Source organism: Phaethon lepturus, unplaced genomic scaffold (assembly GCF_000687285.1).
Source record: "Phaethon lepturus isolate BGI_N335 unplaced genomic scaffold, ASM68728v1 scaffold18504, whole genome shotgun sequence".
Taxonomy (NCBI): domain Eukaryota; kingdom Metazoa; phylum Chordata; class Aves; order Phaethontiformes; family Phaethontidae; genus Phaethon; species Phaethon lepturus.
This window is the reverse complement of record NW_010535667.1, coordinates 12,778-29,358: the sequence shown is the minus strand read 5'-3', so window position 1 is coordinate 29,358 and position 16,581 is coordinate 12,778. Positions and strand designations below refer to the sequence as shown.

Genomic DNA, 16,581 nt, shown 5'->3' with positions numbered 1-16,581 from the left:
CGGTGAGCTGATGCCGTAGGGCAAGAACAAGCAGCCGGACATCAGCGCCGACACTTCTCCGGCCAGCTCTGCCTTCAGCGTGGAGCAGGAGAGCGCTTTTGAAGTGAATTCCCAGTTGCCCCCACTTATTACATGGTAGCTTATTTTTGCTCGATGCCGTTGATGAGTACTAATTAGATTCATGTCAGAGGAAATGAAATGAAAATACCGCGTGTTCTCCAGCCACTGCTGGGAGCTCAGTCTGCGAGGGCAGACTAGAGCCGGTCTGACATCAACGGCTTGAAATGCATATAGTGTTCTGAACCGTTCCCCTGCGGGGTCCCGCGTCCTGTGCCGCGCTGCCCGCGGGACTGGCTGCAACTATTGCCTGCCATTGTCAAAACCCAGCTGTTTGCTGTCGTGGGTGTACTGGCATCTCCTCTGGCTCCTAGCAGACATTAAAAAACCCCAAACTCTTACTTTTCCTCTGTTACAACTTTATTTCATTTAAAATAAACTCTGTTCAGTGTGAGTTTATTTGCATCTTTGAAGCGTTAAGATCTCTCAAAATGTTTATTCCGCCCTGTAAAGTAGTGATATGCTGAAATGGGTTTATACTTGAGGTTTAGAAAAGGGTGAGGAAGGTGGGGACGATTGAGTTAGGATCTAGTTAATCTATCTAGATCTAATCTCTAATTACATTCTTTTAACTCTAGCATCTGGTTGCCTTGAATTGTGTTGTGTTCCCATACTATTTTTTGGGTAACTAAAACTTTGTGTATGTTACCAATCAGTGATGAAAGGTACATTGTAAAATACATGTCATGTTGTTTGTATTTTTTCAGTGTAAAAGGAGAGGTGGGATTTTTTTTTTTTTTTTTTAAACAAAAAGAAATATGGCTTTAATGGAAGATACTATGCCTCTTTCCCCTTGTGAACATATTTCTGTTCTTGTAATAGCATTTGAAGGGTTACATTAGTGTGGGTCAAGTGTGGTTTAAAATAGGATTCTTCTGAGACCAAGCCTGGAGGCCCTGAATTTCTTTCTCAAAAGACATTTTGATCTTCTGACAAAACTATTACTTCTGAATTTCTTGGCAATTCTTATTTGCAACTAACCTTTGGAGAACGAGAATGATAACACACACTCTTTGTGTTTTGTGAAAGTGCCTCTCCTGGTGAGTTGCTGGCTTGTGCTTTTTTGAAGTTCAGATGAAACCACTGAAAGGAGTTTTCTGTAAGCTGTTTGGGAAGGTGGAATTTGTCTGGTGTCATGTCATAAAATACGATTCCAGTCCTGTAGAAAGAGTCCTACCCTAATGGTAGGACTGCATGCCGTGGAGAATCAGGAGGCTGGAGCCCCTTGCAGGCTGGAGGTCTTCCTTGTGCTCACGTGCTGAAAAAGCTGCCGTGCCAGGCTGTATGTGTGTATGCTGGACGAGCATCACAGCGGAAAGTTTAGACTAGTTCTTATGTAACCTATTTTTCAGTCTTTAAAGGAACATGCTTGTGCAGTATCTGTTGAAGTAATGATTCTGACTGCAGGTTTTTGTTACAACCGCAATATAAACAGGGCTACTGGCAGCTAACTCACTTTTTGTCAAAGATTTCAGCGGTTCGGGTGATGGTCCTGCCATCGCCCCATCCTGTGGCCTGATCAAGGGTCATTTATGTGCACAGGAGCTTCTCGTTTCACAGTGTAACTAATTATTTGCCTACCATATGGAAATAACATGAGGAGAAGGGTTTTCAACAGCTCATCTCTGGAAGACATGGAGGGGCAGGTGTGGGGAAGGTTACAAAAATGGCCGAGAGGCTGGACGTTGTTTTTGTAAGTATAAAATAGATCATGATGCTATGTTTCTATGTATGGAAGGCCTGAGATCTTAAAAGGGCTGAAATGTTGGCATCCTTGTTTAATAAATGAGCCGATGCTAGTCTTGTTTTTTCTGGGAGCCAGATGATAGCTACTGTCTGACTGTTGTGGGAATAAGATCATGGGGTGTTGAGGTGAGGTCATGCAACCTAATGGCTATTTGCCTTAAATATGTCTTTGTGTTACAGAAGTATTATGGCAACATTCTTTTAGCTAAGAAATAACTAAAACACTTAAGTTTCATTGTGGTTTCTGGGTTTAAAATTAGAGTGGAGTACGCATACTTAATTTCTTACTGTTGTTACCTTTAATGTCTTGCGGCTACTGTGATGTCTGCTGTAGCACCTACTTCGTAAGTGAGATGTCAGGAATAAAAGATGTAATGTTGCCTAATGGAAGTGTCAGACATTAGCACTCCACTCCCTAGGAAGAGCCACCACCTTTCAGAAGTAACCCTGACACTGTTGGCTTTCAGTTCTGATGCTCTATGCCATCAATTTGGCCCCAGGGTTAATTCTCCTCTAGAGCAGTGGCTTGCCACCCTGTACAAGGAATGTACCCACCTTTGTGGCTTGCCAAAGTCCCCCCAAAAATTCAAATTCTGGTATTTAGCAGAATGCTTCAGATCATAGCCAGTTGAGTTTGCATGAAGGTGACTTGGATTATCTTACATTAGCAAACATGATGATCAAGCACTCTGAGGTACTGAAACTGTTTTATTATAACTCAGTAGGTTTTAATACAGTCATAAATAACATCACAGCTCATTGAGCAGAAGGATAAAAATCAAGGAGTTCGGTGGTAAGCCAGCTTGCATTTCCTTCACTTAAATGAAGTCAGCAATTTATTATTTTAGGCTGTGTCTAATGTTCGTATTAGTAGTGTGAATAAAATGGATGCATCTAGACTGCTTTATTCTTCTGCTTATTCAAGCCTTCCATATTGGGGCTGACATGAGACATCATCAGCTGTAGGCAAAGTGGTATAGAGCCCGGCTAAGTCTTTCTAATTCTTTATTAACTGTGACATGTAGAAGCTCAGGGCATGTTAACAGCGTAAAACCGTTTTGAATTAACAAAATCTTCATTGTCTTGCTAACTTCTCATGGCACTGTGCATTTGTTGTAAAGCAGATAGCCTCAAAACAGGCGTGTTCCAGAACAAGTGTCCTTTGTGCTGTAGCTAGTGTGTTGCCAAGTGGTTTGTTAAAATAAATGGTCCTTTCGAAATTATTTTCACTCTTATTTTTGGATGCTTCTTTAAAAGTTTCGGTAGCAAGGCTTTTCACTAGATGCACAGGCCAAGCTGTTCCAGCACGCGCGGCGTGACACTGGTTGGGTTTGGTGTATTTGTTTTATGTTTTCACATTTGGGTCGTGATTAGTGGTATGTTCTTGATATGTGCATTGTAAGTGACCTTGAGAGCTCTCTGCCAACCTCAGAGTCCCCATGTAATTATGTGAACAATGAGTGTAGCAGTCTTTCACCTAGATCATTTTTAGACAAGTATGCAACAAGTGCAGATGTCTTTAGACAAGTATGCAACAAGATGTAGAGGTTGGACTAGATGACCTTTAAAGATCCCTTCCAACCCAAACTATTCTATGGTTCTATGATGTCCTTCTGATAGGCAGTGTGCCTCCAAAGTGGGGAGTTTTTTTCCCTTGAATATAATAATCTAAGAGTTGCATTTGAGTTTACAAATAGCTTTTATTTAAAAAAGAGAAGGATACAACTGTTTCTGTCTGTGGCTTTTGGGTGTTTGATATATTTTGATCTAGTGCCATCTTTACATCTCTCTCCCTATCTTGTGTTTCAGTGCTGAATGTTGAAATTTTGTAAATAAATATTTCAGTAGCCCACAGGCAATGTTCTGAACACCAATTCTTTCTCACAAGCTAGCATTGTGGATTTGAAAGACTTTTAAATCAAACTCACTTCTCGCCTAGCCCCGAAGTGCTGAGGATTACATTCCTCAACATTTGAAGTTATCTTGGCTCAAAACTCTGTCTCTCATGCTATAAAATTGAGCAACCTTTCACAAACCTCACAGTGACAAATAAGACCAGTGTTGAGGGTATGGGTTTTTAAAATTTATGAAAGTAACGGGTTGGATTTTTTTCCCTTTTTTATACTTTTTATTTACAATTTGGGCAAAATAGCCTATTTTAGCTTAAATTTCACTTGTGAAAAGTCAGTGGTGTATGACACACATTAAGACAAGTCCATGCAGGGGCAAAGTAGATTTTCTGCATTAAAATCTGCTTTTGGTATGCAGACTTGAAGCTTCTTGGATTTTGTTTGTTAGAGTGTGGACAAGCAAACAACCTGTCCCATTCTATGTGTGGATAACTCCACGTCACTAGGAAGTTGGTAATAAGGATTTTTATTTTAAAGGCAGCCTGTGCTGCCTCTCCTTCTGTTTTACGCTTACCTCTGGTTACTTTTTACTCAGCATCTTGTGTAAAACTGATCTCTGTTTTCTCCTTTGTTCATTTGCTACAAAATATGCCATAATTTTACCCAGTCTTCTCTGCATTCTTCATATTTGTCAAATGAGCAACCTGAGCAAAAGCAGGTGTGGAGAAGGATGCCTCTTCTCATCTGTGGAAACTGCCTCCTCAGGGCATTGCAGGGCTTGAGGAAGAACTCGTGCTCCTCCTCTTGTATAGCAAAGTGCATGCTGTCTCGGGTATGGGCTCTAGAAACATACCCAGAATCTCTAAATCCTTTGCACATGTAAAAGGTTGATGGGATTTAAGTAGTAGTCTGACCTGTCAAGGTCCTGCTGGGGAGAAGGGTCGGTATTCTGCAGCTCTTCCCTGCCATGGGAAATGCAGTTGAGCGAAGTCATTAAGAAACCAGTTTTTCCAGCAGGTTTGCAGTGAACCAGAGACCTGGAAGTGAAATACTCTGTCGTGCAGGTCTAGTAGGGGTTACTGAGGGCTGGAATGGTGGCGGGATTAGTAACCCCTGTGAAATGTAACCGATAGTCTTGCTCAGGCTCTAAATATGTGACTGCAAGTCAAAGCTGGCACTGGGTAACACCGTGCTTGGCAACCTTAGGAGGAAGATAAGGTTGGACAAATACTTCTACCTCTCTAAAGTGACTCTTTCAAGTCAATAGTGAGCTGTGTTAGAGTGGTCTGGTAAATCTTGTGTTGGTGTTGCTTGGGCTGTAGGAAGGGTGGAGGATTGTGCTTGGGCTACGAAAAGCTTTGCAAGGGGAAGCTGGGAGCAGAGGTGGCTTCAGACCGCCTGTACTGGCTTTGGGGTCTCGGGCAGCTGAAATGTCTGTAGTCCTATGACTCTGCTTCCTTTTGAGTTCACCTCTCTACGCCAGGTCTTGCAAGAGCACTTTTGGAAGCAACTTTATGTCTGTCTTTGACAGTTCCTGTAAGGAGGAGTCATTCGTGTCTTACTGTGAGCAATTTCAAGCCCTCTAGTGCCGATGAAAGTGCTGCCCACCATCCTTCTGAGAGAGGAGGATGGCAGAGGTGGACGTAAATATGAGGTGCTTGAATTAAGCTTTTTACCGTGGCAGTACCATAATTCAAAACCTGCCTGTCAGATGCAGTTGCGTGGCTGATGTTGTTGCCTGTTAGTCATAAAATATTTACGCTCTGAAGCACCTCGGGTAGGTGAAATCATAGCAAAAGATTTGTGCCTGGCATTTTATGGAGTCAATTATTTGTCTGTCCTAAAATGTTGCGATGCTTTTTGGTATCCTCTCAGTAGCTGTATAAAAGTAAAAATTTATGGCATGTGTCTGAGGAAGTAAACAGCTAAAATGCTGGTTTCCTAACAAAAAAAATGCAGGACTTCAAAGGACTGAACCCTGTCTGAAAGCGACACTTGTGGAATGGCAGCTAGCATGCCACTAACCTGCAAATTACATCAATTCCTGTCGCCTTAAGCAAATTTGGCTAACCTCTCTTTAATTTCTCTATATACTGTTGTCATGTGCTTCTATAGCTAAAGCACATTTTTTAAATACTAATCCACAAAAACTTTGTTCTTTTTGTCTGCTTCATGTCTTTCGCTTGGATGAAAAGTCACGTTATACAGAGGAATTTTTGGTGATGGGCAAAACAACCCCGCGTTGTATAAATGATGTTCATTCTGTACAATGTGCCTTTTCTTTTCCATAACTATTTGTGCTTGAAGATGACTGTTGGATTCACTTAGACTGCAATCATGATGCCAGATCTTAAATAACTTTCTCGTACCTGCCTTGGTTTTCAAGTTGAGAGGCTTTTTTGGATGAATTAAGTAACTAGGGAGCTTCATTGTGCTAACTGATGTCGTTTCCTTGCATTGGCTATGTCTTAAGGTAAAATACTGGAATCGACTCATCCTGCCTGTCATTCCCCAGTCAATACAAGTAACACTTCACCTTTTTCTTGTTCTTGGGCTTTCTGGTCAATGTTCTTCTGGCCCCTTTTCCTGGGTTATAGACTAAAAGAAAGGGGAAAAATATGCTCTAGCAAAGAGGGAGGGAAGGGGAAGGGAGAAGGGCAGCTGGAAAAGTTACTGAATAGGTTTATCTGGCCCTGTGCGGAATGATCTGTCACAAACCAATCAATTTAATTTGGATTACATTTGAGGTAGCTGTTCAAATGAGGAAAGGTTGCAGAAAGCAAGAGGACTGAACTTCTCATGTGAAGCTACTTCAGGGCACTGACGTCTGTAGGGGGGAAAAATGTGATGCTGTTGCTTAATGTTTGAATGCAGCATGTGGGAAAGTGTCTTCAGAGAATGAGTTAAACCACTCTCTGGATGGTTATTTGGATTGCTCTGAGCTGGGTTGTAGAAGGGTTCTTCCTGGCATTGCAGTGAAACCCATGATCAATGTTTTAATAATTTTTTTAAAGTGTTTTATGCTCTTTAGGATTTTCAGACTTAGTGGATCAAGCTGTCGTGAATATGACTTGCAGAGACTTGAACCTGGACTAGAAAACTTCAGGAGAATAAATCACTCTTAATGTAAGAGGCACTAATCGATTATCTTTCTCAGATGTCATTCTCCTCAGGTGTTTTTTTTTTCCTAGCCTGAAAGGATAGACACCTATTTATACAGCTTTCTGTTTTTATTCAGAGTCCTAGAAAACAATTTGTTGCTGGTACCGTTGTTTTTTTATCCTTAAAGTGATGGGTGGAAGCGGCTTTAAAAAGTAGCTTTGAAGCCCTGGACTAGCATGTTGAATAGGCTTTCTGCTGCAGTGGACCCAACTGAAGCCTGTAGCCCTTGCAAAACACTTCAGTGGATGTGGTTTTGTATCGTTTTTCTTTGGATGCCATTAATTGTTAAATGACACAGAATTTTAACCTTTCTTAAAAATCCCATGACATTTAGCTGTCTAAGCAACAAAAAGTTCTATTGAACCGAGAAAACTGACCAAAAAGTATTTTATTTGTAATTATAAACTGTAAGTCCTAAGGCAATTTACTTGAAACAAATGGTCTTTTTAATTAAAAAAAAGTGGGAATGAGTGGAAAAGCCTTATTCCGCCTTGGTTAGCTGTCCTCTGTAAATCTCTGGTATGTCCCTGTGCCCAAGCCTATATCTACTTAAACGAAGCATTAAGTGGTTTGGCTTTACTTTCACAGGAAGGTTCAGGGACGTTTTTGCTGAGAAGAATCTCCTTCTGTGTGGTTTGAGGAACGGGGATATGCTCCTTCCCAGCTCGTGGGGGCCAGAGGAGCAGGGCAGCCCAGAGCTGCTGGCACCGTGATGGCCTTTCGTCACTTGTGTTGCACCAACGGAGTATTTGGGGCATCTTCAGCTTTGCGTGCACAGGCGAGAGGGCTCTGCTGCTTAACTCCATGTCCTGGTTCTTAGCAATTCGCTTTTTGTTAGGAAATGGGTGTTGTGTCCCGTAAGCTTAAATGGGAGGAGGAGGGCAGGGGAAGCTGTTTTGGCTGCACAGATGGCTCCTGTCTGAGCATCTAGGCCTGAGCAAGGCAGAGGCTGAGCATGGCACTGGCTCTGGGCAGGACCTGTGGTGAGTCCCTGGCATGGGGGTGGCATGGGGCTTTGGAGTGGTGGTGGCCTTTGCCAGAGCGGGTGAGAGAGATGGGAGTGTGATATCTGCCTTGAAAAGAAGGGGCGATGAAAAGTCGGGAAGACCAAGAGGTGGTGAAGGAAGACCTTGTGCCAGGAGACAGCTGGGCCTGAGGGGCGAGGAGACCTGTGCAGCCAGGGCTTCCTGGGGCGGGACATGATCCGTGTCCTCAGGGTGGACAGGTCTTGCTCGGGCATTTGGGTTTCAAGTGTGGCTTAGTTCAGAACGGGCTTTGTTCTCCTCAAATCCGTTTAATGTTTTCTTCCTGATGTTTTTTTCTACTTGGCCTGGTTGCTTTTTTTTCCACTTCATGCAAATGTTGTGAGAACTTGAGTAAACCAGTAGAAGTCTGGATATGTGGAAAAGTTTTGGCGATGAAATTGCACGTTAAATTGTTCAATAGTTACAGGAAAGACGCAAGTGAGTAAAACTACTATTAAATGCTTTAGGGTTTTATAACTTCGGTGTTTTGTGGGCGGTTTTTTTGTTGTTTTTTGTTTGTTTTTTAAAAATAATGCAGCACCTAAGGATGTTCATACAAAACTATTCTGTGATCACACTGAAATAGATAATTTTTCCCATATTTCTCCCTGGATGGTAAGAAAGTTTGAAAACAGTGATGCTTGGAGGTGTGACAAGTAACACATTGTGATTTAAGTCGTAACTGCAGATGGCAAAACCAATAAGCAGTGTTCCGCCTTGAAGAAATACTCGTAACACAAGATACGCTGGGTTTGTGCTTGCTTCCTGCAGTTACCCATTTCAAAGAAATCAAAGCCATAAGGATATAAATAACACAGGCCAACTAACTTAGCCTAGTTACCTTCATCCAGAAGTACTGGTGGGTCAAAGCTGGATCATACAGTTATTAATCAACTTCCAACTACGGTTGGACTCTCCGATCTAAAGGTCTTTTCCAACCTAAATGATTCTGTGATGCTACAAACTTGCAGTTTTCCTGGAGGATGGTTGGTAGTAAAGCCACACAGCTAATTGCTGTTCTTTATTCTGGTATAAGTTCCCTGTTATTTTAATCATGAGCCATTTAGTTGCTGGATTACACTGTGCAAAATGCATTGGCCAAGCCAATAGGCTTCCCTGCCGCCGTGCCTGCCCAAGAGTCAACCCTCCTGTAGGCCTCTACACAAGGGATTCAGTCCATGCATACCCGCTGGGCGTGGGGGGTGTATTGCTCTGTTGCCATGTAGCACTGTTCCAAGTTCTTGCCATTATTAGCAAATTATTGGTAAATTAAGTCTGAGTGATTCCCAGAAGGCCTGACAGAAGGAGCAAGTATCGGAAGTATTGTTTCAGTTGCTTGTGTTGGCTTCATACAGAGGAACTATTTGAGCCGTATGCTTTGTGCTTAAGCACGCAGCTACTTTTTGTGTTTAAATTCCTGAGCCCCTCATCACCTTAACAGGAAACATTTTGAGTTTTTCAAAATGAAGGAAGTATGCGGGTCTGCTCAGGAGTCTTGTCACTGATGTGTAGTATAATACAAGGATTTTGAAGAATGTGGTCTGAAGTACACCTAAAATTCCCCCTGATATGGTGTGTATGCTTAAAGCTAATGAAAGCCATTGATTAAATGTTTGCTTGATTGATGCTAGATACAAGGGCTGCGAAGAATCTGTTCTACACATATGGGTTATTATTATTGTTTCTGTGATGTGGAAGAAAATAGGCAGCTTCTCAGGAACTGTTTTTCCCCTACTCAGATACTTGAATTGAATGCATGCACTGGAATTACCAGTCAGATGTCGAGATTAGTGAAGGTATGAGAAAGCCTTTCCCCTGCTTGAGAGAATGTTTTTCTCCAGGGTACTCCAAAGAGCGAGGACAAGTGTTGAGTAATCGGCGTGGCTCTATCCAAAACGTTTCCAGCCCAGCTCAGCCTTTTAGTGCCTAAGCTGGGTTACATATGGGTGCAGTCAAATTGACTTCTTTATACTGCTTTTCTCAGTGCTTCAGCTCAAGAAGCAGTTCACTAGCTCAGTGTCAGCATGGCAAGAATGGATGGAGCTTGAATCGCTGTCCTGTGACACTCATGGTGCAGGAGTATCTGATGCAGTGACAGTTCTAACTGTGCATGGAGCCAGCCCATGGACATAGTGGAGAGGCTGCTGAGCTTGCATTGGAGGCTGTTCTAGCATGAAACAAGTTCTGGGCCTCTACTTCTGAGGCAGTGTTACTCTGTATTACCCATGTAAGCAGAACGTTGATAACCAAGCATATTGAAAACGCACCTGAATATAAATTGAAAGTACAGACTTCTTCCAGGTTGTTTCTTTTCTGAGTCCAGGCTGTAGGCTGCCACTTGGCCATCCTTCATCGTTGTAGCCAAATTCTTCTATTACTATAGTGTGAAAAATTTAGCTGGTTTTGCCACCTTGTCTTAAATAATTTCCAAAGTTCTGCAGATGATACTTCCATTACTTCTTGCTTGCCAATAAACAATAAAAACCAATAATCTACTCAGTTTAGTAATGTTACAGCAAAGCTTGGGTTGAGATTCCTGGTGATGGTTGGAGATCCAGAGGATTCTGTTTCAAGTTGTTCCATTTTTCTTGCATGTTCCCATTCAGACGCATTCCTTGGGGACTGTGTCCAAACCAATAAATTGACGTCTTGCACTTTGTGTCTCATGAATTTGGAAGAACAACAAGAACTATTCTTCACCCCAAAGGCAAGAAGGGACTGAGGACCAAAATTAGATCTTAATTGTCAAAGCTTTTATTCATGGTCTCAAATTCAGGGTAGTGGAATTTGGTTTTGAGGTTTGTTTTGCAGCTCTTTGCTTGTGAGATATTTTGTCAGAAAGTAACACTGCTTTATGGCTTATCTACAGGCTGACCGTGACTGGTACGTCTTGGGACATTTGCCCAAGTAGGCACATTTGGGTTCTCTTTGATGTAGAGACTGCAGAAAAGGATGCTCTAGGCCAAAGACAGAGTTAGTCTCAACAAAAAGCACCGAGTTCAATAATAACTGGTAGTCCCCACCAGATTTCAGTGATGAAACTCGGAAGGCAGCTCAAGAGGGCACTAAGTGACACAGTGAAATTGAAGTTTCTCATGTGCCTTCTCTGTAGCATGTCCTGTCCAAGAAGGAATGTGTGAAGCTGTTTCCATCCTCTGGGATCACCTGTCCTCGTTGCACTGACATGCAGGGTGGGAAGAGTTATGTCACATTCTCCTCCATTTGGAGAATAATTGTGTATTCTTGTATTCAAATGTGAAGGTATATTTGACCAGCTGTGGATTAAAAGGAAATGTCCAGCCCCCAATCCTCTCCTTTGCATCATTTTGGAGCAATTCAATGACAGGAAAGGCAGTTCTCTATGGTCTTCTGGACTTGTCTGAGAAGGTGACACATCCTTGGAGAACTGTGCATATCTAGTGTATAATGAATATGTTTTTTCTGGTAGTTTTTTTCTGTAAAGGCAATAGAGCATCTTCTCTGCTGCCACCGATTTGAAGCCCAGACACCTGACAGTAAAAGAATTTCCTCAGAGTCACTTGTTGCCCCTGTGTAGTAAGAGTTGACTCTACATGAAAAGAGGGTCTACGGAGTAACTCTGTTCAGAATGCTTCCAGATGGATGTATCTCTTTCTGTGAGCTGAAGTGACTGTGTGGTGTGTCAGAAATTAAACTGAGTAGATAATAATTTGCCTTTGCAGTTATGCTGTGCACAAATATGCAGTATCTAGCTGTTACAGTCACTTGAGGGTGGGCAGAGGAAGAAAGATTCCCCCCCCGCAAAGGAGAAAAAAAAAAAAAAAAAAAAAAAAGGCAGACGGTAGGTTCTGAATTGCTGAAATCTGTTGCCCTGTACCAAAGAGGACGCACTTCACAGCAAGATTAAAATTCTCGGAGAATACTTCCACTTCTGTGTTATGTTGAAATCTGCAATTTAAAAGTTTGAGAAAGAATGCAGCTCCTTTATTTAAGGTTCACATCCTCTTGTCTTCCCTGGCATACCGAGGGCAGCACAGCCCATTTAAAAAAAAAAAAAAAAAATTATGGAGTAGCAAAATAACACAAAGTATTCTAATGTAGGAAAATACAACAAAATCTTTGGGGAAGTATGTTCTTGTGAAATAAGTACATGTTTTGCCAACAAAAGTCCTGTCATTAGGCAGTGTGTGTTTCAGAACTTGACATGTAGTGGAGTCAGTTCAGTGTATTGGTATATGTTACAAATAATATGATAGTTGATGATGCACAGTTAACCTGTGGATCTTGGAATTTTGCTGGTCCCTCTCCTGGGAGCATGGAGGGTGAGTTGGAGATGGGTGCAGAGGCTTTGTTCCATCCCATCCCCCTGGCATGGTCGAGGGAGAGCAGCCGTGGTATCTGATGCCCGTGGAGGAAAAGGAATGTGCAAATTCTGTGAGACAAGTAGGGCTTGTTTTTAAAATAAAGATAAGTTGTTCAAAGTTAAGTTTTACAAAAATAACTCGTTTACTGATAACTTTATCTACTTGGAAGATGAAAATTTAAGTGAAAAATAGACTTATCTGGGTAGCGTAACTCTTACCACTGGTGATAGGAAAATTGATAACGCGGTTTGGGACTGACAAAGCAAGTGCTGTACTTACCGCAGCAGACTTCTGTATTATGTTGTCTTGCGATTTAGTGCCACAAAGCAGATTAAAGTCGCTGGAAACTATCTTAAGTGTGCTTCCCTGTGCAGCAGAGACTTTGGAAAATAATGCACGTTGAGCAGCTTTTGATGCCTGTGCTTGAGTACAAGCTTTTTTCAAGGAGTTGGGTAGAAAGAAAAAGTAAGTTCGGAAGGCGTAGGGACTGTGCGCAGTACCATGATTGCGTACAAGTGCGGGTAAGTGCATCTGGGACCCAACCATTCCTGAGCTGGAAAGCCTTTTCCAGCTGTAGGCTGGGGCTCTGAAGCAGCAAGGAGGCTGAGGACACGGTAGCGCATTTTCAATTCCTTGTGTTCAGCTGCAGGTCCTGGGTGGGTTGGTGGCTGCGTGGGCATGGCGGTGGAGTGCTGCGCCTGGAAGCTGAAGCTTCTGCGTAGCCGCGTGGGTTTATCCAGCGCACCCCACTGCCAGGGGATATGTGTTGGGCTCTTAGGGCATTTGTTCAGTTATTTCTTACTCTGTACTTAAAAACTTTTAACCTTACTGCTAAAGAAGAATACCATTGTCTATTAGTACGACTGGAACGAAAGATGAATAGCAAGTTAGCCTTGAGCGAACTGTCAATCTGACTTTGATAGCTCATTGCTTAAAAGGTCCTTTTATGTTTATGAAAAAGCATGACGTCAAAGCCAGGGAAAAAAATAATACCAATACTTAGGGCTAAACTTGCATAGCTTCCAAGAAGAGCCCCTGTGTGAACTGTTTGTTTCTCTACATGCGTGGCTAATTAGCGTAGGTTACTATAAGTCTGAGCGGTGGTGTTCAAGTTTCTTCTGCTGTTTTGGGGTAGGTTGTTTATGGTGCTTCCATATGTGAATCCCTCAAACTGGAGTAGCGTATAACAAAGGATATTGCAGTCGCTTCTCTCACAGCCTATAAGTAATATGCTGGAAATGCTTGAGTATAATCATTATCAGGTGAGTTGTTATTGCAGACTTATTTTAAAACCTGTTGTTAAGAAGGCTTACAGTATACAGGAAATCCTTTTCCGCTGGTATCTAGTATGCTTTATTTAATTTCTTCCACAAAAATAAGTGGGGTAATACATGGTCACTTGCAATAGCAAAAGTCACTTTAATAGAACTGTTTTAAAACAAAAAAAACTTACCAGAGTATTATTATTTTTTGTTTTGTTTTCTACCTTCCCGTAAAAACATTAATGATCAAAGAAAGGTGACAAAGAGTTTCTGGGATATAGTGGAAATTTTGCATGGAAAAAAATTGCCTGCCTTCTCTTGCTTCTTTAGGGTGCACGAGAATAGTTCAGTATGAGGTTTTTCATATTTTGTATATAAAAAAAATTAAGTGCTGAAAAGCTTATCTTAAATACAAAAATAGCTGTTGCTGAGGACAGTGATTGATCTGAACCGAAACATTTCTTTTCTTGTATCGTAGTTACATAATGTGTTTATAAAGAGACTGTCTTAATTGTATATGATTTAGGCCATATATCTGAGATGTAAATAATTTGTAGGCAAAAAAATGGTGTATTCCTTTCTTTCAAACAATGTGTCACTTAAAAAAAAAGAAAAAAGAAAAAAAAAGAAAAAAAACCCGAAAACCTAGAACAACAACATCAAACCTTTTGATCTTTCTGTTACTTGACGTCTGATAAAGGATAGCAATCCATACTACTTGGTTTTAATTGGTAGCTACTAACAAGTGAAATTAATCTTCATATTTTAGTGAAAACTAAATGTCGTGTAGCTGAAGGTCTGAATGGAGAGCCGTCTGTTCTGGAGTATCTGTATGGACTGGAAAACTTAGTCCTAAGTGAGAAATCACATGTTGTAGAAAAATACATGGAACTTCTTGGTTTACCGTTAATAAGTCAGTTATTGAAACACTAGCTTTTAAACTGATTTCTTGCCATCGAATGTGAATTAGTGAAGCGCTGTTGACTTCCATGGAGCGGCACATGTTTGTACTTCAAGTCAAATGCTTAGCTGGTATATATGTCACAAATGTATAGCTCAAATCGATAGCATGTATAATGATGTAAAACAATAAAACACTTCTTAAATTGTGTCATACAGGTGCAGACTCACCTTGAGAATCCAACCAAGTACCACATTCAGCAAGCCCAGCGGCAGCAGGTAAAGCAGTACCTCTCTACCACTCTAGCAAATAAACATGCCAACCAAGCCCTGAGCTTGCCATGTCCAAACCAGCCCGGTGACCATGTCATGCCGCCTGGAACTGGAAGCAGCGCACCCAACAGTCCAATGGCTATGCTTACCCTTAACTCCAACTGTGAGAAAGAGGTAATAAGCTCTCGCTGTGCATATTCTTCAGTAAACTGGAATTGCAATCTACTTGCTTTCTGTTTTAAACCATATTTGCTTATTGTTAAAATGTTATGTTTATCTTCTTTTCTGAACTGTTCACTTTGAAAATGCAACTGCTACCTCTGTGTCTGCCTGATTGATATATATTTGCACAGAACATTTTGGCAAAAAAAGCTGTGTCCCTCTAGCTTCCTCTTTTTTGAACTATTTTAGCTAGTTCATGCTTATTAAAACTCCCCCCCCCCCCCCCCCGCTTGCTTGGTGCATGTAGTGAATAATTGACCTTTGGAGAATACAAAGCAGTTTTTTGTAAGCTGTAGCTTTCTGGAATAATGTTATTTATGGCTCATTTGTGTAGAAAGGGCAAAAAGCATAGCAAAAATAACTGAGAAGCACAAAGCTTTTTGAGATAGTTTCGATGTTTTTACAGTAAAATTTGAGCAAGTCTCTTGCTTAGCTGGAGGGCCAGATTATCGCAGCTAATATAGTCTAAAATGTTACTGATTGCTGTTTCATGATGAGCTCAGTGCTGCAAATATAAGACTTCACTAGCCTATGCCTAGAAGTCCTTCGCAACCATGTCGTAATCTTTGCTGGCAAAAACTTCATTGGATGTTGGATGTTACATGTGTGCTCAGGTGTCGAAGGAAGATGATTTGAAACATGTTAACAAGTGTAAGAATCATGTGAATATTTTTGTAATATGACAAATGGGAGGCAATTGTAGAGTCCCCCATCCTCCCCCCTCAAGCCTTTATGCTGGTTTTTTAATACAGATGCACTCTGTGAGGAAAACGTTGTGTAACTTTGAGAAACGGTTATTACAGAACCTGTTTTGCACATGCAAGAGAAATGACTTGTGCTCCATAGCTTCAAAAGAAATGAAAATCAAATAGCTCCATCCTATTGTCCCAACTGTACCCAAATCTCTTTTTTCCTCAAGATATTTACAGCTTCACTTTGCTGTGTCATCAGGCACATGTGTGCATGACACTGTTTCAATCGTGCTCTTTTTGAGACTGAGACTGTGCCATGAACTCAGATCCATGCTTTGCTTTTTCTTTTTTTTTTTCCCTTCTTTTTTTTTCCTTTTTATTTCTGCAGGGATTTTATAAATTTGAAGAGCAAAGCAGGGTCGAGAGTGAGTGCCCGGCTCTGAATACACACTCACGAGCATCATGCATGCAGGTACTGGATGACACAGGAGCTGGAGCACAGGTCCCCTTTCTAATAAGCATGTTTCTTTGAAGTTATGTTGAAGAATGAACTTGCCCTGTAGGGTTTTTAAGAAGTTGAATATAAGGTGTATTTAAGGAACAAAACAACAACGTTGTTTGTTAGCATTGATGTCAAAAGTGCATTAAGACATCTGAAGAGGGCTAGTGCTTTCCTAGCACCGCAACGCTGTAGCAGAAGAACACATCAACCGTGCTTTAAGTTCTCACTTCAGGAAATCTTTTCTAATGCAGTTTTCCCAAGACTGCACGTGTGTGTTCTTGTCCTGATAGTTTCTAAGACCACATTTCTATGCAGATCACACATGCATTTTAAAAAATTGATACAAGAAGGTTTTAATCCATCCATCGTAATTCATCCTTAATAGTAATCTTTTTTTCTTTTTTTGTTGTTGTTTATGTGTTTTGGGGTGTTATTGTGGGTTTTTTTTTGTTGTTGGCTGTTTCTGTTTGTTTGTTTGTTTTTAAAC

At 41.3% G+C, this 16,581-nt stretch overlaps 1 protein-coding gene across 5 annotated transcripts in view; it reads left to right on the top strand.

Annotated features, from left to right (window-relative positions):
- Positions 1 to 16,581, top strand: part of MITF (microphthalmia-associated transcription factor) — a 42,248-nt gene that overhangs the window by 14,338 nt on the left and 11,329 nt on the right. For 2 of the 5 annotated variants that reach the window (XM_010285924.1, XM_010285923.1), the window contains exons 1-3: positions 13,473 to 13,505; positions 14,625 to 14,852; positions 15,981 to 16,064. In XM_010285924.1, coding sequence (XP_010284226.1) covers positions 13,473 to 13,505; positions 14,625 to 14,852; positions 15,981 to 16,064 — 345 coding nt within the window. Of the gene's footprint in view, positions 1 to 13,446; positions 13,506 to 14,624; positions 14,853 to 15,980; positions 16,065 to 16,581 lie in introns of those variants that run through there. The other 3 variants (XM_010285926.1, XM_010285925.1, XM_010285922.1) reach the window with 3 other exon arrangements.